The following is a 23,997-nucleotide window of genomic DNA, read 5'->3' as shown; positions in this document are numbered from 1 at the left end:
GAGTTCTGGATATGTTGCAGAACTGGCTATTTCTGGATATGCTGCAGAACTGGCTATTTCCCCAATTAAACGAAGATTCTGGCGATTACATTTTCCAGCAAGATGGGGTGCCATCTCATTGGCATTTGGATGTTTGTTGTTTCCTCAACGAAGTTTTCTCTCACCATTGGATTGGCTGTAGTGGACCCCATGACTTGGTGCTCTACAACTGGCTCCCTAGGTCACCGGATCTTACTCCATGTGACTTCTTCTTTTGGGGGTACATTAAGGACGTTCCAGCATTGCCCACAAACATGGATGAGCTCAAAAATCACACTATTACTGCTGTGGATCAGTAACAAAGGACACGGTGGAGCAAGCATGGGAAGAATTTGAATATCGTCTCGCAGTTGCTCGTGTAACTATGGGAAGTCACATAGAGCACTTATAAGTGAGAGACAAAACTAGGACAGTTTTTCTTTTGGTTGATGTATCACTAATCACACTGTATTTGCAAACTTCAAAAATATAGTCATTTGAAACTGGATAACCATTTTGAATAACCCTGTACTTTTGGTCATCTGGATTCTTATTGCATATAAGGCTGCACTGAGAACAGAGCCAAGGGATTCCTTCTTGTATATATGTTTGTGAAATGACTTGGTAATAGCGAACTCGCAAGGTCCTATGCTGAAGGAAATTCTGTATGAAATACAGTAAGTGGCCTCTCAGGACAAGGGAATGCAGAACTCAGGCCAAAATGCCAAGTGGGTTCAAATGGCTCCTCTATGTCGAGTTAGTTAGTTAGTTAGTTAGTTAGTTGGAGCATTAGCAACTAAGGCCATATTGCTGCGGGATATGCGGTGGTCATTCCCTGACCTTTCCGCATCCTCCGTATTTGGTGGTGACGGGCTCAAACCCCAGTCTAATCAAGGAGCGTGTGCTGTGCACTGCTGCTCCTTCCCACCTGGCTATGGAGGTGTCTTTCTATTTCGAGACATGCTATGATGAGATGTTCATTTCAGATAAACACATTCCTGATGTTTGTTTCAGCTTTGACCATGAGATCCAGAGATGTTCGATTTTTTATGGAATCAGCTTGATTTTCAGAGATTATATTTTGGGAATCAAGATAAAATGTCAGTCAAAGGAGTATCTTTTTTCTAGGGATTTACTTGAGCTGTTTGTTTGTTATTTGGTTTTTAGGAGCATTAGCAACTAAGGCCATATTGCTCCGGGATATGCGGTGGTCATTCCCTGATCTTTCCGCATCCTCCGTATTTGGTGGTGATGGGCTCGAACCCCAGTCTAATCAAGAAGCGTGTGCTACGCACTGCTGCTCCTTCCCACCTGGCTACGATTTACTTGAGCAGCTAGTGAGAGAAATGGGTCTATAATTGTGAGCAATAGAATGGTCTTTCCCTGGTTTTGGTATTGCCAGTACATAGGAGTGATGCCAGGAACTGGGGAATGAATGTTCAAAGAGTGACTGTAGAAAGTCAGCAGTGAGGATAGTGATTTATTATCTTAAGTGTTGTAGCATTATGTAATACAGTGGTGGACAAAAACTGCATCACCTTAAAAAAAGTAACATTTGTAGTGAAATGTATAAGATATTGTTTGATTACAGTCATTTTGTTTGTCGCAAAGCAAAGGTATCATGTCAGATATCGCTTCTACTGCATCAGACAGTAATTGCAAGGTATTGCATCAGCCGTTTCTATAAATACAATGTTGGATGGGTATACATGCTCATTAGTATCTTGTTTTGCGTAGGTGTAAGCATGGCTCCATATGTTCAGTTGATACCAAGAAAAAAAAAAGTGTAGCTGTTGCTCAGTCCCAGGAAGGGTTTCCTATGCATGCTATAGCTGATAAAATAGGTTGCCACCAGTTAACAGTATCCCGGATGCTGAAATTAAAGTGTGAAACTGGTGATGTGAAGAGAAGACCTGGATCACGTTGTAAGACAGTAACCATGCCTTCGTAATCACCATGCTACTGCTACTGCTCCTGATCTAAAACTGGACTTTGAGATGGCCTCTGGTGTTGAAACAAGTGCACAAACTATCCAAGTCAAATTCAGAATGTGGTCTGCATGTCTATCAGCCCCAAAAAAAGTCTTTGTTGACCCAACAAATGAGGAAGATGTTGTTGTTATTTGGTTTTTAAGAGCATTAACAACTAAGGCCATATTGTTCCGGGGATATGCAGTGGTCATTCCCTGACCTTTTCGCATCCTCTGTATTTGGTGGTCACGGGCTCGAACCCCAGTCTAATCAAGAAGTGTGTGCTACGCACTGCTGCTCCAGCCCATCTGGCTAGGGAGGAGCCAAAAATGAGGAAGAAGCAACTTACTTGGGCTAAAACATATGTTTCATGAATAAAAGAGCAATGGGAGACTGTCATCTTTTCTGAGGAATCGAAATTCAACCTGCATGGCTTGGATGGGAAGCGATATGTCAGAAGAAGAAAATCGGAGGCATATCATCCTGACTGCATAACAAGAAAAGGGGCGGGGTGAATTATGTTTATTAAAGAAATGGTGAATGCAGAAACCTATATTGCTATCTTGGAGGGGATGCCCAAAACCAGTTATTAGGGATCACCATACAGAGGTCCAAAACTGCATTTTTCAACAGGACTCAGCACCTTGCCACACAGAAAAATTGGTAAGTTTTATGCTATTTATGCTATTTAGATTTGATGATGAGTTTGTTTTCTTGTCTCACAAGGCTTAAAACATACTTAAACCTATGTTTTCTCTTGTTTTTCTCCCTTAAGGCAGTCATACCTCAGAAATGGGCAATTGGAGGTGTCATGACTGGTGTGCTACTCACTCTATTTGAAGTCTATTGTTTTGAGGATTGATGTTCAGAAGAGAGTAAAGATCGAGCCCAGTCAGAAATAGTGATGCTTGGCAAAACTGATATATCAGTCTGAACTGATATTGAGTGAAATCTTTGAGCAGTGTCAACATAGGTATCTGTTGTTGTAATTGTTTTCTTGCTTAAGAAAATAAGACTTCTTTTCTATCTTGTATTTCTGGATTTTTTTTCCCCCCATACTTCCACTGATCCCATGTTTTAGAGAAAGCTGGGTGATTGCCTTTACAATTGTGGCAAAGTGAGGACTGCGATTTACAATCAGCTTGGGCACACTCCTTTGATCCACAGTTAAGGCATACCGCATCACCTCGATATACCATTTGAAAGTGTCTGAATTTCTAACACTTAACATCTTACTTGGTTCAAAACACATCAGCGAATGCAGCAGTTCAAATACCCAGCTTTCACTGGTGAAGGTAGGTATGGGAAACTCATATAAATCAAGAAAATGGTAGTAGCCAAAACAGAAATTTAATCTGTTCACTGAAAATCTCTTTAGGGGAACTCTTTGAGAAACGCACTAGAATTGCTTGGCACCCAGAGTTGAAATATCTTGGCATCATCTTCGAATTGAAGCTGAGATTCCTACCACACCTCGCGAAAAAAAGAACTAAGCAGCTATGATTTCTAGGATTATTAGATCTGGATGGGAACTCAAGAGCAGGTAAATAAGACCTTAGCTCTTATTTACAAAGCAGTGTCCCTCCCCATTATATGCTAATGCTATGGGGCAGGTGCAAAGTGCTGGGACTTTTCCCCAGGAAACTTTAAGCATGAGAGATATTATACCCTATAGTACTTAATACTGTGCATGGGCTAAAGGTTGAGAAGATGAAGAAAAAAAAAATAATAATAAATACGTGTTGACATTAGACTTGAATTTTTGTGGACTGTAATTTTCAGGAAATAAGTATGAAGGAAGATTGTTGTTCCAGAAAATGTAAGTGGAAGAAATAAATGATGAAGAAAAAAAGTTGGTTCTATTATTTTGAAGTTGGACAGTAAAAGGATGCTGACTGGTTGTGGCATGTGTTTGGATTGTTATGGAAAATGGGGGGGGGGGGGGAGAGAGAGAGAGAGAGAGAGAGCGAGCAGGAATTACAGAAGCCAATTCAGAAGAACAGTGCCCAAGGAAGTATCTACAGAAAAGGCATGCAGTAGAAACAGAACATCTATGAGACAGAGTGGAGGGACTTTGTTAGAGATGGGTCATTAATTAACCCAACTGTCCTCTTTTGAATGGAATCTAGATGCCTGAGAGAGCTTCCATAGTAGGGCAGATTAGTGACTTGGCGGTGATTAGGCAGGCATTAAAGTATCCCAATTAATAGCCTGGGAATAGTCCTGACGTCACACCAGTTGCAAAAATGAGAGGAAGAGCATAATAACTTTACGAACATGGGCAGACTTTTGAGGGGGAGTTGCCAAGAGCAAACACCCAAAGCTAGTGACTAAATTCTCACCAAAGGTATAAATTCATGACAGCACAAAGGCACCACCATTGTTCTCCCGAGTCTACACAACAATTTTTGCCACCAGACATATATCATTTGATGACAAGTTAACGAGCCTGGTGATGACCCAAAATGTAGTTGTGGTCTGAATGAAACTTGGGAGCATGTCCTATATGACTTCCCTAATTATGATGACCACATATGTCACCTAATATCCAAATTCTATATCTTCCTAGAGGCAATGAACAACTGTTTGTCACACAGGGGACCACCACAGAGTACTGACAGCATTTGCACTGGTGGTGTTCAAGGAGTATCATCACAATATTGTGCAAACACAGGTCCAAGACCTTCTAAAGTGAAGGGTCTCTCCACAGTGTCTGTCTGGTAGCTATCATTTAGTTGGCATGTTCTATTCTGTTTTTCAATACTCGAGTGACTGCCTCTGAATATACTGTCTAGAATATTATTGATGGATTGTTTCCACATTGTTGAGCGATCCTTGTGGGGTTTTAGTTGTGGTTAGCATTTCTCCTTTGGGGAGTCTTTGTGACCACTCGGTAGACTGTCCCCCATGGGTCTTCGTTTCCTGTGCCTGACACTAGTCGCTTGCAAGCACTCTTACTTTTACGTATATATTGGTTCCCGACTTCCTTGTATCTCCGTCTTAAGACCTCAACCTCATTTTCTGGACAGGCCCTATGTGCATGTTGGAACTCCTTTCTTCACTTTGTCACGACTGTCCAGAGTGTATTTCGTGGTTCCACCAGGACACCATGCCGGTGGTGGTGGGGGGGGGGGGGGAGTCTTCTTTTTGATTGCTGTCTACTCTGGAAATCAATTCCGTTACTTTTCTTTCCTGGTAGTTTGGGTCTAGTTCTGCTTTTGTTCCTTGGTGATTGGCTTTGACTGCCTGTAGTTGCTGTGCGAACAGCTCCCAGTTTGCTTTTTTGATTGCAAATTATGTTGCAGCTGCCTGGAGATCAGGGTTGGTGTTAAGGTTCTTGAGATTGTATAAGTGATTACTTGAGGTTGTCCACAAGTTTTCGATCCTCCAACCAGAGCAGTGGGCATCCAGATCAGATGCAAGTGTGATGTCTATAGTGGCCTCCCATTGTAGATTGCAAAACGTCAGCAGGTGGTGTGGCTGGTTTAACACGTTAAGTCTTCAGCCAACAAGTAAGTCTTTCAGGATTTGTCCATTGTGGGTTCCTTGTCGATCCTGAGTGGCACTAGGCCACAAGGGCGAGTGACAATTTACATCTGCTCCCATCAGAATTTTTTTGATTTGGGAGGAAGTCCATGATTCACTGGAGGTAGTTGATTGCATAGGTCAGTTCCTGGCCTGATCTGCAGTATAAGGATACCATGTAGAAGGGACCAACAGGTGAGATGATATGGGTGCGGGCTGCCCAGGGGGTGCAGAGTTGGGAAATTTTTGTAGCTGTCAAGTAAGGGTTACAGATGAGGATCGCTGCCCATGAGGTATCTTCTCCTGCCTGTATCAGCTTGTAGGCCAATGGGTAGCCCCTGACTATTTTCATGTGTGTATACGGCTCCTGTAGGATGAAGAGGATGACGGCTTCCTCTTCGTCTGCCTCGATTCTAAACTGGTTGACCACTGCTCTGGCCCGTTGCGCATTGTGTTGCATAATTTTGACCTCTGTGCTGTTATAATTTTTAAATCTGCTCCCCATAATCTGTTCTGCTTTGGTATATCCCCTTCACCCTTACGTAAGTGTGGCATTTTTGATCTCTGACTGAGTGTCTGCACACCATCTTGGCTGACTTACAGTTGGGGCAGACAGGTCCTTACTTTTGTTTGGGCAATCTTTAAATTCGTGCCCCTTTTCTGAGCAGTGACCACAGGTTGCTGCTGATTGCGTGCAGGTGTGGATAGTGTGGCCAAACCTATAGCACTTAGGCACAACCACATATTCCCTATATTGATGACAGGTCCATTCTGCATACATTCTTGTTTGGGCCCTCAGTATCTGCCAGGCAGCTGGGTCAAATTCTACCACCCAGTTAAAGGTGCTTGTTCCTGGATTTTGTCATATATCTGAGCCGTACAAGGTTTTCTGGTTCTTGATCGGGCAAGGCCTCTCTAAGGTTCCTGAGGTAGATTTCTTCTGACAGTGTTTCTGGTTTTATATCCTTGGTCAGATCAAAAATGATAGCAGTCGGCCTTCTTCTCTTGGGAGCTTCAGCTGTTAAAGGTCGCTACTTTTGGGTTTTTCATTATCCCTCGAATTTCCTCCTGTGATTCAGTTTCGATGGCAACACAGATCTTTCTTACAGATTGTATTCTGGTAATTTTGAAATCTTCTTTCATGGTCTCCATTACTTTACATTTGATTTCTTCATTGGTCGTTTCTCCCCCTTCCTTGGGCCTGAGAATGACCAGGTTATGTGTCTTTAGTAGTGGTCCTCTCTTTGCCTGCATTTGTTGTTGTGTTGCCGGTGCATTTGTAGATGTCCTCAGTGTGTCTGCATAGGAGGGAGCGTGCTGTTGCATCTTTTTTGCTCCTCCTTCCATGTAGGCCTCTAAATTGGCTGTGGCCTTTTCAGATACCAGATATGGAAGGAAGAGAGGCATGGGCATTCTCCCAAAGTACCCTTCAATCACCTTTTCTCATCCCCCTGGCAGAGGTTTACATCCAACTTACAACCACCATGCACTCCCCTTTATTTTATTTTATTTTTTATAAATTTTAATGAAACCTATTGTAAAGCTCAGGCATTCTAGGGATGGCTCTGCCAGAGTTTAATGCCCTGCCTTCCTGGCTTAGCTCCAGGCCACCATCTGCACTGGTGGATAGTAACGATGGATCAGTGGTGTTCCATGGGACCCTAGGTCAAGAAGACAGACAAACAACATAATCTACATTTACCCAGACATTACTCCCATTGTGGCCTTTACAGAGTATTTTTTGCATCAGAGATGCTACTGCAGAGTTTGGGGCCCCCTGATGCTGCCAGACAAGATACACAATACACTATGTTCTCTAGGTGACCAGAATAAGTTAGCATGAGCATTGCATATTATTTGCACTGCTCTTTGAATGGATAATGTGACTAGTTGAACAAAAGGAAAAAAGTCCATGCCATTTCCCATGCCCATGATATAAAATATTCCCCAGATGACAATGAATCAGCTGTCTGGGGAATGTTTTCATTTCTATGGCTTGGGGTTTGGTAGTCCTGTACTTTGTATTAAATTAGCAGGTCACAAAATCCATAGCTTTATCCAACCTGAGGTATGAAATAATTTTTTTTTTTTACGTATAGAAACATTAAAACATCTGATGTTATTAAAACATTTATGTCAGTGTCTATAAATGGGCTTGACTGTTCAAATCTTTCTTAGCAAGAGCATAAAAGTTTGTTTTCCTTATAGTCACAATCATTTATACAAATGTAGGACAGTTTGTAAACATCTTTCAAAATTTTGATGACAACTTACATTTTTCAGTCACAAAATAAACTTTATATTCCTCTCCTCCATCTGAGATAAAGTTCAACAATAACTTACAAATAATTCTGCAAATATCTGCTTAAATAATCTTAATGTGATTCAAAAAATACATTAAATATATTACCTATTAATATCCCAAGAATAAATACTGCCATCAAATCCGGATGTTATTAGCAAACCACTGCTGCTGTCATATTCTATATTTTTGACCCAGTTGGAATGCCCTTTCAAAGATCTTATTTTACATTTAAGATATCTCACATCCCAAAGGGCCACTGTAGTGTCATCTGAACATGTTGCAAACATGCGTGAATCAAGAAATCTATACAAAATAAAATTGTTAAATAGTTATATTAACAATGATTCATTTATGTACTAAATTAATATAACCATAAGTAAATAATAGCAGTGCCAAAAAGAGTAATTATAATAACAAGAGTAAGTCAAATCAAAGCATAAGTGACTAAAAATCATATGATATTAGCCTTTGTTACTGATTTATTCAACACCTGATTACCAAGTACAAAATATGCCGGTTTTAGTATTAGTCATATGGTGCTAGGAAGCTCTGAGTTTTTGCTGTACTATGAGGAAAAAAATAAAAATAACACACACACACACACATGCATGCACGCTGTGCGGCCACTTTATTAAGTACACATACCATACCTAGTAACATGTTGAGCCTCCTTTAGCCTCCAAAACAGTCTGAATGGATTCTAGACATGGATTGAACAAGATGCTGAAAACGTTGTGCAGGAATGGAGTACCATGCAGACATGAGTGTGTTATGCAGTTCCTTGAGATTCAACGGAGGTGTAGGCCTGCAGCGAACAGCCCTTTCCAGCTCATCCCAAAGATGTTCAATAGGATTAAGATCTGGAGGCTGTGTGGCCCCTGCAGCAAAGAAAGTATTGTCATGTTCCTGGAACCATTCCATAGTGAGTCAGGCTTTGTGCACCGGCGCATTATCCTGCTGGAAGTAACCATCTGACTGAGGATAAACTGTGAACATTAATGGATACATCTTGTTGCCACATCAACTGTCAACACGAACGGATACATGTCTGAATGCCACATCGTACCTAAACGATGTGGCATTCAGACACGAATCTATGGGTATCAATGGACCCAACGTGTTCCAAGAAAACGTTCCCCACACCATAGCACTGCCCCACCACTTTGCACAGTAGTCGTCACACATGACGGGTCCATGGGTTCATGTTGTTTTCACCAAATTCTGAGCTTTCCATCAAATATGATGCACAGGAACCTCGACTCGTCAGACCAAGCAACTGTTTTCGAATCCTCGATAGTCCAGTGCTGGTGTTGCTATGCCCACAGGAGGCGTGCTCTCTTGTTCTTCATTGATAACAAAGGTATGCGATGTGGCTGTCAGCTGTTGTAGGCCAGTTGCGACAAAGTGCAACTAGTGATCCATTGTGATATTTTGTTCTGCGCACCAAGGTTGTATTCTGACGTGATGTGCGACATTATGGCCCGTCTGTTTGCTTGCACAATTCTAGCCATCCTCCTCTGACCTCTCTCATCAACAAGCGATTTTCGTCCACAGGAGAGCCATTGAGAGGATGTTTTCTATTTGTTGCACCACTCTCGATACACCCTTGAAAATGTGGTGCGTGAAAAGTTCAGGAGAAATGCCGTTTCAGAGATGCTTGTCCAGCCCATCTTGCATGCACCTACTACCATGCCACGTTCGAAGTGCGTTAGATCACTCCTTTTCCCCATTCTTGCTATGGTTTGTATGTTTAACTGATATTAGAAAGGTTGTTCTGCTGCATTTATATTCACAACTGTAGTCATGTGACTTGCAACGTTGTGGGACAAACCATTTGTGCACACAGCAGGGGTGTCCCTAATACAGTGGCAGCACAGTGTATGTGTATATATATATATATATATATATATATATACACTAACCACCTCACACATGGCTCTCTTTTGATCATTAATTATCCCCAAAAGTGTTTCAACTACCATAGATTTAACTTTTCAAGTTAACAACTTTCTAAATAAAACAAAGCTTCCTACAATCCAGTCTATACCTCTTCATAATTTGAATTTATGGTCTCTAGTTATAGAATCGTTTATAACAATGAATTTTTCACCATTCACTTTACTATCCCTTCTCCAAGCCTTAACTGCCTTCATTAAGATCCCTAAAAAATCTAGTTAACAAATTCTATAACTCACATATTAAGTCTTTCCTCACCTGGGTGAGGCATCCTTTATAAATCTCACAAAGTGCATGGTCTGTCTTTAGACCTTTTCAAGAAACTCAATGTCCATTTTTTTTTAGGTGCAGTCTCCATATTTGGACACAGTATTCCAAGTGCAGCTGCACATCAGCCTTATACAGTGGAATCACAACCTCCCTATCTCTAGATATAAATGCTTGATAAATCACTGATAATAATGAACCTTCTTTACTGCTTGTCTACATTACAGGGAGAACATATTTGCCTGAGTCATAATTTCCAAATCTCTGTCCTCTTCCACAGCCTTTAATTTAACTTCTCCCAGCATGTGAGTTATACTGAGGTTATTATTTCCAAGCCTTACATTTTGCAGAATTAAAACACAGTTGCTATTTATCTGACTATCCCAGAAGCCTATCCACATCATCCTGAAAGAGTGATGCTTGACACTGGTCACTAACCACTCTCCTGATCTTGACATTATCTGCAAATTTTGAACACTACAATCTGCATCCCTTCATAATGTCATCTGAAAAAAATCAAAAATAAAAGCAGTTCTCAGTACAGATCCTTAAGGGGGGGGGTCCCCCACTGCTGAAGCTTAACCATTATGAAGCTTTGTTAAGGTTCAAACAAACAATATCAAAATTATATCCCATATCCACCTACTGACTGACTCAAAATAGCTAGAAGAGTCAGTTAAACAAGGTTTCACATTCACCAATTGTTCTGCAATTCCTTCAGAATATTTCTATGTAAATGTCATTGCATTTCATCCTTAATGAACTTCCATGATTTTTCCTACCACTGAAGACAGACTAACCAGTCTGTAGTTATTCACTTCACCTTAGATCAGGATTATGAATTGCCAATACATGGCCAACTTTTCAATAAAAAAAAACGATCTCTCAAGTTCAGCAACTTTATCATAATTTATCTTAATGCTTCAATGCACTCTCTCATTGACCCCTTCAAAATTACAGGATATACAGCAGACTTTCGAAATCACGGCATCTTTGGGGACTCAAGGTGATGTTATTTTGATTTTCCCGTTATCTAGAAAGTTTTATTTTTAACGTATTTAATGCGGAAATAATGAGGTCAAACAATAAATAGAGAAATTAAGAATGCAATTTTATTCACTGCACGAAAAACAAACTTGTTGACAATCCAATGTTATATTCTGCCATGAATACAATCCTTGATCCTTGAGGTTGTCACAGACATTCTCTCAGATATGCCAGATAAGCTGTACTTGCTACCTGGGAGTCTAAGACACCGATGGAACTGATATTCGGGTGACATGCAAATCAAGTGGACCCAATTTCGGCAAAGTCCAGATGGTCTGTGACAGCCAAATTCTCTGCTTGCACCTTCTCTGGGACTGTTAGTAATCCTAGGCATAACCTCCATGTGCAAGCACAGTGTGGGTGACCACCCAGATGTGAACCAACGTAAGCAGGGGTCGAGGTGTGGCACCTACAGCACATGGAGTAATGCCACCCCCACTGTGTTAGCAAGCAATACTAGGTGGTAGATGACTACCACCTAGCATTCTGGTTGCATCAAGCAGTGCAATACCACCACTTCGCTTATTGGAGGCTTCAAGTGGTGGAACTCATGTTTAGTCTCCAGAGCTAAGTTCCGGTCAACCCTTCCCCATCTCTTCCATCATGCAGTATGACTGATGACTTTTGAGGTTACGACATCATGGCGAGATTCAATCTTCCTTACTTTTTGAGGGTACACCTCTAAAACGGTATTTGCAGGCTAGCCGCCAGTTAGTACACCGGACCGAACCTATTGGTAACTCTTTATTAGGATTCCAGATCAGCTGGTGTATAATCTTGCTACCTCTACTCTGCCAGATAGTGACTGGAGGGAGTCAGAAGAGTAGTGTGTATGTGGGGGGGGGGCTTTGTCGAGGCCACGTTATGTCAAGGATCTGGGTATATTCTTACCATGTGTACACCATTTCCAAAAATTTCATTACTTCATACAGCATGTCCCCCCCCCCTACTTTTTCCTACTGAATACACCATGAATTGTAAAGCTAATAGACAGCTTATCTACAAAAAGATCTAAACCTCTGAAACACTTTCTGGTTCATTTCACAAATATACATGGTTTCAGCTCTAATCTCAACAATGTCCATTTCCACCTGCAGTCTGCCAAACCCCATGTACTTTTTCTGACAGAATCTCAGTTATCGGTTGATTCAACTACTGCTCATCTCAGTTGCCCAAATTATTCATCTGTTGTCTCTACTGTTCTCCCAACTCCACTAATCACACTGAGCTCTTTGATTTCATCTCTTTGTAACTTGACTTTCTCCAGTTCAACTTTCCTAACACTGAGGTAATTTTCCTTGGTGATTTCAATGTTCACAACTCCAGCTGGCTTCCGTCTTCTAGTCACACTGACCCAGCTGGTCGAGATGCTGAGGCTTTTGCAATTACTAATGACCTGGCACAGATTGTTCACTTACTTACCTACCAGAATACCGGACAATCCTAACTATACAGCCAACATGCTTGATCTGTTTCTAACAAACAACCCTTCTAAGTACATGGGTGAAGTGAGTGGTCCTTTAGGCACCTCAGATCTTGGTGATTGATTCTTCTCCAATGGAGCCTTTATCTCATGGCTGTTCCCAACCGCGTGTTGCTTGGCATTACAAGAATGCAAAATGGGATGATCTCCAAGATTTCTTTTCTTCTTTTTCATGGTCAGATTACTGTTTCAAAACTTCTGATGTCAACATTTGCTCAGATCGTGTCAGTGAAATTATTCTCATAAGAATGGAATCATTTATTCTACACTCCACTTTAAAATCTCGTCTTTCATCTAAACCTTGGTTTTCCAATAAATGTGCTAAGGCTGTTCAAGAGAACAATGTTGCATATTGTAATTGGCTTGTTTCCAATTCTTCAGTTTCATTTTCTGCCCACACCAAAGCTTGCAACAATTGTAAAGCACTTATTAATCAGTCCAAACTAGATTTTGAACCGGCTAAGAGTAGAAAACTTGCTTCTTGCCATAATGGTAGCTGAGCATTCTGGTTTCTTGCCAAAGCTATTGGCCGCAATTTTTGTCCATCTCTGCTCCCACTTCTGTCAAAACCAGATGGTTCTGTTGTAACTTCAGCCAAGTATAAAGTTGACCTGCTAGCATCCCATTTTACTTCCAACTCATGTATTAATGATCTTGGTAAAACACCTCCCACCATTCCCAACACACTCCATTCAATGCCTCCTGTGGTCTTACATCAAAAGGATGTCAGAAGGATTTTGACGAATCTTAATGCTAAGAAAACTCCAGGTCCTGATGGTATTTCTCCACTTGTTCTCAAAACCATGGCTCCTGAACTTCCTTCTGCTTGGAAATTTGCTCATGTCCAGCCAGTTCCTAAAAAGGGTAACAAATCCCTCCCATCGAATAATCGTCCCATTGCAATTACTACTGCTCTTTCTAAAGTAATGAGGAAATGAATTAACCGCGAACTCTTAAACTACCCAGAAACCTTCCGTGTGATCAACGATCACCAGTATGGATTCCGTCAGTGTCGATCCACTGGAGATATTCTGCTTATGTTACCCATTTAAGGCCAAATTCAATGGAAAATTTCAGTGAGACACAAGCAGTTGCTCTTGACATCCCAAAGACTTTCGATCATGTTTGGCATAAAGGTCTTCTAAAGAAGCTTCCATCTTATGGTTTGCCAACTATTTTTTGTAATTGGTTGTCCAATTTAATTTTCTCTCTGATCGCTCATTGAGGGTGATGGTAGATGGCTCTCTGTCTTCTAACTTGTCCACAAAAGCTGGTGTCCCCCAAGGTTCAGTTCTTTCCCCCACTCTTTTCCTCTTGTATATATAATGACTTTCTTCCATTGACCGGAAATCCTATCCATAGTTTTTCCGATGGTAGCACATTGCATTCCACTTTACAGTTTGAGAAACCTTGCCCTGCTCAATTAGCTTTAACTTCTCGAATATCTGCTACCAATTCCTTAAATGGCAACGTCCAGGTAATTCTCCAGTGGGGTATAAACAACTTAGTTGATTTCAATCCTTCTAAAACTCAGTCTTGTCTTATATCTCTCAAAAAGGATTTTTCTGTTCCTATGCTTATCTTTGGTAACACTCTGATTTCTAATCTCTCTTGGCAGAAGCACATTACAAATATTGTTCCTCTGCATCTAAAAAATTTGGTTTTCTCTTTTGCTCTCAGCATTACTTTTCTTCCAAACAGCTATACACTCTGTACAAATCGCAAATCCGCTCAACCATGGAATATTGTTCCCTCATCTGGGGCGGTGCCCTCAAAACCTCTCTCAGGCTTTTAGATCCCATTCAGAAGAGGGCAGTTATGTTAATCAATGACTCATCTCTAACAGAGTCTCTCCACTCTGTCTCATAGACTTACTGTTTCTACTGCGTGCCTTTTCTATAGATACTTCCATGGACACTGTTCTTCTGAATTGGCTTCTATAATTCCTGCTCTCTCTTTCAAAACATTCCAAACACATGCTGCCATCAGCCAACATCCATTTACTGTCCAACTTCAAACTCACAGAACCAACTTTTCATCTTCGTCGTTTATTCATTCAACTGCTGTTTTGTGGAACAATCTTCCTTCACGTGTATTTCCTGAAAATTACAATCTACAGAAGTTCAAGTCCAATGTCAACAAATATCTTCTTTCTTTCTTCTTCTCAATCTCCAACCCAAACATGAGAGGTATTCTAGTATCTCTCGTGTTTGGGGTTTTCATTAAAAAAAAAAAAAAAAAAAAAAATATGATACTTGGTCCTACCAACAGACCCTGAACAAAATGTCAGACAATAGAGTGGACTTAGTACACTCAACAAGGCAGTAGCCACAAATAGTAAAATCAAAACTCACAACCATGTTGATCTGTTTTTTTGACATTTATGGCATTGTTCAGATAGAATTCATTCAAGAAAGGGGCATTGTGAATCAGACATTCTACATGGAGGTTTTAAAAGGGTTAGACAATGCTATGAAAAGAAAATGAAACCATGTGGAAAAATCATTTTTGAATTCTCTATCACCAATGAACCAACTCGTGCTCCAATTTTCATAACCACATTTTTAGCAAACAAATCACCACGATGGACCATCTGACCTGTAACCCCTGTAATTTAAAGAATCCACAAAACTGCTGACTTCTGGATGTTAATTAATTGAAAACTCCTCACAAAGGAAGGCATTGTGCAGATGTTGAAGACATTAAAATTTTCTCTGATAACATTACACTTTCATTCTAAAAACATTACCCTGCATGAACAGCCCACAACTAATCAAATAACCATTAATAGTTTCTATTGATCACGACTGACAATGTTTGCATATCACATTACCACACCTTATAAAACTGAAGCCTCTTTTCCCCCTTTAACCCATATTAAGTAGTAGTAGTAGTAGCAGTGGCATGTGATGCAAGAAAGCAACTGTATGAGGTTATGCAGCATCAGCCAAAAAATAAAAAATAAAAATATATAAATAAAAAATAATAAAAAAAATAAATAAATAAAATAAAAATAAAAAAAAAAAATAAATAAATAATAAAAAAAAAATAAAAAAAATAAATAAATAAAATAAAAATAAAAAAAAAAATAATAAATAAATAATAAAAAAAAATAAAAAAAATAAATAAATAAAATAAAAATAAAAAATAAATAAATAAATAATAAAAAAAATAATAAAAAAAATAAATAAATAAATAATAAAATAAAAAATCACACCATTCCCTCCAAATGCCTGTCCAGTTCCTCCTTAAATTTATTTAACCTGTAAACTTCCTCGACAGATGGAAGTTTGTTCCAGCAATTAACCACCCGCTGGCTAAAGGCAAATTTCCGCACATCTATTCTACATCTGTCTTTTCTTAATTCGAATTTATGCCACCTTAGGTTCGTAATCTGAACGAGTGGAAGGATCCCATCAGAATTCAGCGTACTCAACCCATTCAAGGCCTTATATACCTCAATCAGATCACTGCGCCTAGTCTCCAGCCACTGCAATTTGCAGAACTTAAGCCTCTCTTGGTAAGAGGATCATTTCATTCCCCTCACCAATCTTGTTGCCCTTCTCTGTACATGCTCAAGTAAATCTACATCCTTCCTAAAATGAGGCCTCCAGACCTGTACGCAGTACTCAAGGCGTGGCCTGACCATTGCCTTATACAGAGGGACAATCACCTCCTTCTCCCTGCTAGCAAAATTCCTATATATCATTGACAAAACCCCATGACCTGCCCTGGCAGCCTGTCTGCATTGCTCTGAAAACTTCATATCTGACTGCACAATTACTCCCAGGTCTTTTTCATTTTCTACCACCTTAAGCGTAGTACCACACAGCTGGTATGTTTCTCTGGGGTTACTTCGACCAATATGCAGTATTTTGCATTTGTCAAGGTTAAACTTCAGTTGCCACTTCTTAGCCCATCTGCCCAAATTATCTAGATCCTGTTGCAGTAGCACACTGCCATTACTGTCATTAACAACTCTGCCAACCTTTGTATCATCTGCAAACTTCGACATTAAGCCTGATATACCTTCATCAATATCATTGATAAATATACAAAACAACAGTGGACCCAACACCGAACCCTGTGGGACTCCACTAATAACATTAGTCCACGAAGAGCAGCACCCATTGATTACCACCCTCTATCTTCTCCCACTTAACCATCCTTTTATCCATTGTAGCAACTTACCCTTAATACCATTCTACTCCAATTTGTACAATAGTCTTCCATGCGCAACAGTGTCAAAAGCTTTCCTGAAATCCAAATATATGATATCAAAATTATTTTTTGCATCCGGTTCCTTTGTAACCACATCATAATATCCTATCAAATTTGTCAGACAAGACTTTCCCTTAACAAACCCATGCTGTGTCTGAATTATTGCTGCAGTCTTGTCTAGATGATCCTGCAATGCATCTTTAACCAGTGACTCCATTATTTTACCCGGAACAGAAGTTAAACTAACTGGTCTGTAATTACTCGTGTCACCCTTCGATCCCCCTTTGTGAATTGGGGATACATTTCCACATCTCCAGTCCATGGGAACCTCCTCTTAGTTGCTTTGTCGCCTCCTTTAATATAACTGGATAGATTCCATCCACCCTAGGTGCTTTTCTTATGTTTAATTTTAACAATTTCTCCTCCACTTTGCTTTCAGTTATTACAAAATCATTAAGTATCCTGCTACAATTTGATAACCTTCTGCCATTTTCAAACCTTAATAATTCCTCATGTGTGAATGTAGATGCAAAATACTCATTCAGTTTGTTTGCCATCTGAGCAGGATCATCAACAGTCGAACCATCAATGTCAAGTGGACCAATCAGATTCATCCCATTCCTTTTAGAGTTTACATATCATTGTAAGTAAAGAAATCCTTGCTGTTTTTCTTAGCATCTTTTGCCAAGGATTTCTTGTGATCTGCCTTCACCTGCCTAACCTCCTTTGTGACCTGATTACAGACTAGCTTATATCTGCCATAGGCTTCTGAGTCGCTTGATAATTTATATGCATCCCATGCATTTTTCTTCTCTGTTACGAGTCTCATTAGTTCATTAGATAACCATTTAGGCCTAAACCTTGAACAATATTTCTTAATAGGTATGAAACGTTTAGTAGCATCCACGATTAATTCCTTGATTGCTTCCCACTTAGAATTTACCGTTGGTAACATCGTCAGTTGATCTCACTGTACAGAATTTAAAAACTGTCGGAGACCACTGTACTCACCTTTACGGAAGCAAAAACCCTTTCCTTTACCCCTGATGGTAATTAAATCTTTAAGTAAATCCCACATCAGTACACTGTGATCACTGCCACCTAGTGGTTCCTTTATCTGCAAATTCTTAATACAGGAATGATGAATGGGAATGTCTTATAATGGGAGTCTTATAAATGGGAATGTCTTATAATACCATCACTGCTGATAACCAGATCAAGAGTATTACTTTCTCTGGTTGCCTCTAGAACATGCTGCTGCAGAAAACAATCATCCAATAAATCCACAAAAGTCTGACTAGTGTGTGAGTGACCAACCCACAAGTTCCAGTCAATATCTGGGAAGTTAAAATCTCCCATTATAAGACATTCCCATTTACTAGCCCACTCTATTTCTCTGTACAATTGTTCATTGTACTCATTCAAGTCATTAGGCCTATAACACACTCCTGCTCTTATTTTTGCTTTCGCAGTGCTTATGTCACACCAAACTGACTCAACAGTGCACTGTTCATCTCTATCAACTGGATGCACTTCTTTTGATTTTATGTTTTTCTTAATTAACAGCATAACACCTCCTCCCTTTCTATCTTGTCTATCCTTTCTGTACACATTGTACTCCCCAAATTCCAGTTCAGCATTCCTTATATCTGTGTGACACCACGTCTCTGCTATCCCAACAATATCCGCCTTTGATGTCTTGACCAACACTTCAAATTCATCAAATTTATTTACTATACTTCTAGCACTGGTATACATGCTCCTACTCCTATTCTTAGTTACCCTAACACATCCCATATACCCACCTATTTCAGGATGACTGCCATCCGTCCCTGAAACCTCCAACACGCCACGCTCCAGGTCGCTACTTATTCTAATAGAAGTTGTGCAAGAATCACCTTCACTTCTGCCTATGGCTACTGTTAAACTATTAGTCCTTGTATCCTCCCCAAGCTATCAGTTTTCCGACCCACCTAACACTGCCTCGATAGCATCAGCAAATATTCTTGCACCCTTTCTATTTAAGTGTATCCCATCCCTATAGAAGCAGTCTCTCCTGTTAACAAGTACAGTCCAGGCTGAAAAAAATTCTACCCCTTGAGCCTTGCACATTCTTTCCAGGGCCGAATTGATCGACAAGGCTCTCATCATATACTCCCTTCTATCGTGACTGGTCAGAATTGCAGACACTTTCAAATTCAACCGTAACTCTCAGCTTTTGTTCAACAGTGACCTGTACTTGTTAAGTAATTCTGCCGGTCTCCTACTCTTAATATCATTAGTGCCAACGTGTACAACTATATCACCTTTTGTACCCTTAAAAGATGATATCCGCTCTACAACGTCATCAACCTTTGCCCCTGGCAGACATACCCTGGTCCTGTTCCACCTATCCTTTTTACAAAGCATGTTTTCCTGACAATAGTCACCAACAACTACTAGTTCCTGTGGGACCAGCGCATTCTGCTTTGGGGGTTGCCGCTGTGTTGCGTGATGACCAAGTGCAAGCTCTGGCGTTGATGTGGGCAGCTGAGAGCTTGATGGGCCCCTCAATTTAGATCTTTCGAGGGCATCCACCCCGTCCTTCAAACTCTCATATAGGCCGATAACAACGCTGAGTTGTCGCCTGATTTCCTTACACTCCTTACATCGTGCACACACAAAGACATCCCCCATGGCAATATCATGTTCCGTTCCAGAGAGTTCGGCAAACATATCACAAGTCGCACATTTTTTTAGGCTCTGATGCGTTGGAGAATCGCCCCCCTCAGTTCTCCCCTGAGTCACAGCACTCCTGCTACTTTGTGTCCGTTGCTTTGCTGCTCTAGTTTGGGGAATGATATTTTTAATTAATAAAATCAATAAATTAAATTAATTAAATGTCAATACTACGCTATTTAATAGAAACAGTGAAGCGTATTACTCTATAAATTATACGTTAAAGCTACCTAACTACCTCAATTAAAAATTTGAATTCCCTACCACTATATACAAAAACAATGGCTGCAAGATTCGAACGAAATAACAGTTTTACGTATATTAAGTATTATGTATATCTACAAAAACTGTTTATCTAAATTAAAATAAAAATAACCAGCGTAACTATAACTATAAGACTACGTATTAAGTACAATATAAAATAACAATTATGTAAATAAAAGGTAAACACTTATCGTTTTTTCGGAGCCTGAAAGTCACAGCTGTAATTTTTAAAGAGAGTCAGCGCCCTCTCTTCAAGTAACCTAAGCTTATTTAATAACACTGTATTCAATTGTTTGAGAGAGAGGTAATTTAAAGAGTCTATTAATGTATAAAATATTTTAATTTTTCTAGTATGTGCTGCTTTCTCTCTCTCTCTCTCATGGCAGCATGAAAAATAACTTTGAAAATCTGAGAAGATCATACCCGTTGACTCAATTGTCCACTTTTGTCTTACAAATCCAAAATTGAAGAATTCTGGTTTAATTCAGATCCACAATTGATTAATACATAAACAGAGGTAGAAGAAAGATATTACTGGATCAAAAAATTATTAATAGGTTTTGGGCAGTAAGTTTTTTATTATTGTTTTTTTATTTTGATATTAGTTTTACTCTGGTGTTGGGCAATCAAATCAAAATACGAAAACATTAATATTTTGAAGCATTTTATGTACACAGTTTTCACTTTGAGGAAAAACTCACTCCATAGAGCCTACCATTAACCGCTTCATGGACTATCCCAAGATATCTCATTTTTAGTTTTAAAAGTTATTTGGAACTACACAAAATATCTCGGGATACAATAATACCCGAAGCAAACAATAATACCTGCAAATTTAGGATTAAACGTATTTTCTTGGGCATTTATCTTGCTAATTTTTCCAGATAAATCACGAGATTTCTCGGGATTTTCTTAAGTCTGGCAGCAGACGGCTGGTTTTCATTTTACTTATTGTACAGCAATGTCAGAACAGTAGCGTGCGTTTCTATGTGTCGCCAGTAAGCAAAATAAAATTTGCTGTCCTAAATGCTGAATACTGATAAGCATTAACCAATTAGAAAACTATATCGAAATATATTTCGGCACCCTCTGAACTGCCACCTGTGTGCCAGAATGTAGTTAGTTCACGATTATTGCTTGTGACGGGAGGTTACTGCTTCCGCGTTCCACCTGATTTTTTAAATTTATTTATATGAGTAGTGAAGAGTGTTTTTCTGTTCCTTTCTTTTAAGCTTAAACGCTAATTTATTAAAAAAAAAAATCTGTATAATTTGCAAACTTTTTGGAATACACTCAGAATAGCCCAAATGGGTTAATTACTCCCATGTATTTTCTACTAAAATATTTATAAAAAACACAAAAAATTATACAACGAGTATTCGCATGATGCATACTTTTAATCTGTAAAATAAAAAAAGTCGATCCATTACGGCACATTTTCAGGAAAAAAATGTTCTGGGAAGGGGTTAACAAATGTCTGCTGACGAGGCAACTAGGAGACGGTCGTGTTCAAAGCCGCTAAGTGGATTTTTCTTATTTATTGATTTGAAATTATTGTTTTTCTAAAACTTTTGATTTAAATTTAGTAGTATAACATTATTTTGTGATTTTCTGATTAATTTGGTGTATTTATTCTTTACTCGGCCTTGTAATTGCATAAAATTATCGGTAAGGGTATCCACGTGTTTGCAACTCCGCCGAACGAGAAGTTCTTTAGCCATATTTAGCCGCTTGATTGAATATTTTTTACATCGAATTATTTCTGTAAGTAGCTTATAGACCTAGTAAGGATCGTTAGTTTATTCTGAATTGAGACAGCGAGATTTGAAAGTTAATTAATACTTAAGTGTCCGTAGATTCACCGTTCGTAACTTTCCCGCCTTTGTGATACGATAGTTATATACCGTACTAGATAGCATTAGTTGAACTTCGTTAGCAGTTAAATTGTACTTTTAAATAAATACATATAACGACTTAGATTACAAACGTAATATAATTAATTATATTTAACATAATTAATAACATAACATAATTAATTATAATTAATTAGTAAATTAATAGAATCATGACTCAGACCAGAGCAGCAAAGCAAAAGGCTCAAGCTAATGGAAGTGCTGTGGCTCAGAGCAGAACTGAGGGGGGCAGTTGTCCTCTGACTCACAGCCTTATAAAATGCACTGTTTGCTTGATGTTTGCAGAGCAATCGGGTACGGGACATGATACTGCAATGAGGGATGTCTTTGTGTGTGTGCGATGCAAGGAGTGTATCGATACCAGGCAACAACTCAGCGTTCTTGTGGGCCTATATGAGAGCTTGAAGGACAGGGTGGATGCCCTCGAAGAAACTAAATTGAGGGGCCCATCAAGCTCTCAGCTGCCCACACCAACGCCAGAGCTTGCACTTGGGCATCGCGTGACACAGAGACAACCCCCAAGGCAGAATGAGCTGGTCCCGAAGGAACTAGTAGTTGTTGGTGACTCTATTGTCAGGGAAACGGGGAACATGCTTTGTAAAAAAGAATAGGTGGAACAGGACCAGGGTATGTCTGCCAGGGGCAAAGGTTGATGACGTTGTACAGCGAATATCATCTTTTAAGGGCACAAAAGGTGATATAGTTGTACACGTTGGCACTAATAATATTAAGAGTAGGAGACCGGCAGAATTACTTAACAAGTACAGGTCACTGTTGAACAAAAGCCGAGAATTAGGGTTGAATTTGAAAGTGTCTGCAATTCTGCCCAGACACGATAGGAGGGAGTATATGATGAGAGCCTTGTCGATCAATTCGGCCCTGGAAAGATTGTGCAAGGCTCAAGGGGTAGAATTTTTTTCAGCCTGGACTGTACTTGTTAACAGGAGAGATTGCTTCTACAGGGATGGGATACACTTAAATAGAAAGGGTGCAAGAATATTTGCTGATGCTATCGAGGCAGTGTTAGGTGGGTCGGAAAACTGCTAGCTTGGGGGGAGACAAAGACCAATAGATTGACAGTAGCCACTGGCAGAGGTGAAAGAGATTCTTGCACTGCTTCTATTAGAATGAGCAGAAGCCTGAAAAACAAGATGCATGGTATTTCAGAGACTGCTGGGAGCCATTGCGGTACAAGTAAACACATGGGTTGTGTTAGGGTAGCTAAGAATAGAAACAGGTGCAGGTATACTTGCGTGTACACCAATGCTAGGAGTTTAGTAAATAAATTTCATGAATTTGAGGTATTGCTCAAAACATCAAAGGCAGATATTGTTGGGATATCAGGGACGTGGTGTCACACAGATATAAGGGATGCAGAACTGCAATTTGGGGAGTACAACGTCTACAGAAAGGGTAGACAGGATAGGAAGGGGGGAGGGGTTATGCTATTAGTTAAGAAACACATAAAAACCAAGGAAGTGAAGCCAGTCGACATCGCTGGACAGTGCAGTGTTGAGTCAGTTTGGTGTGACATAAGCATTGGGAGATCAAAATTGAGAGTAGGAGTGTGCTATAGGCCTAATGACTCTGATGAGTATAATAAGGAACTGTATAGGGAAATAGAGTGGGCCAGTAAATCAGAGAGTCTTATAATGGGGGATTTTAATTTCCCAGATATTGACTGAAATTTGTGGGTTGGTCACTCACATACTAGCAAGGCTTTTGTGGATTTATTGGATGATTGTTTTCTACATCAGCATGTTCAGGAGGCAACTAGAGGGAGTAATACTCTTGATTTGATTATCAGCAGTGATTCTTCATGCATTAAGAATCTGCAGATAAATGAACCACTAGGTGGCAGTGATCACAGTGTGCTGAAGTGGGATTTACTCAAAGAGGTAACTACCATTAGGGGTAAAGGGAAGGGTTATTGCTTCCGTAAAGGCGACTACGATGGACTGAGACAGTATTTAAATTCTATACAGTGGGACTAACTGATGATGTTACCAACAGCAAATTCAAAATGGGAAGCATTCAAAGAACTTATCTTTGAAGCTACTAGGCTTTACATACCAACTAAGAAATATTGTTCAAGGTTTAGGCCAAAATGGATGTCAGATGAACTAATGAGGCATATGGCAGAGAAGAAAAATGCATGGGATACTTACAAATTAACACATGACACAGAAGCCTATGATAGATACAAGTTGATATGCAACCAAGTTACAAAGGAGGTTAGGCAGGCGAAGGCAGATTACGAGAAATCCTTGGCAAGGGATGCAAAGAAAAACAGCAAAGAGTTCTTTATTT

General features: G+C 39.7%; 1 protein-coding gene across 1 annotated transcript in view; it reads right to left on the bottom strand.

Moving 5' to 3' along the window:
- LOC150085573 (DDB1- and CUL4-associated factor 10 homolog) overlaps positions 1-23,997 on the bottom strand; it is a 209,703-nt gene that overhangs the window by 71,482 nt on the left and 114,224 nt on the right. The window contains exon 5 of the mRNA XM_090373353.1: positions 7,924-8,121. Within this exon, the coding sequence (XP_090229479.1) occupies positions 7,924-8,121 (198 nt within the window). The remainder of the gene's footprint in view (positions 1-7,923; positions 8,122-23,997) is intronic.

Source organism: Mastigoproctus giganteus, chromosome 5, assembly GCF_048544385.1.
Source record: "Mastigoproctus giganteus isolate SK-2022 chromosome 5, ASM4854438v1, whole genome shotgun sequence".
Classification (NCBI taxonomy): Eukaryota; Metazoa; Arthropoda; class Arachnida; order Uropygi; family Thelyphonidae; genus Mastigoproctus; species Mastigoproctus giganteus.
Note: the sequence above shows the minus strand (reverse complement) of the source record. Positions and strands in the feature narration are given on the sequence as shown.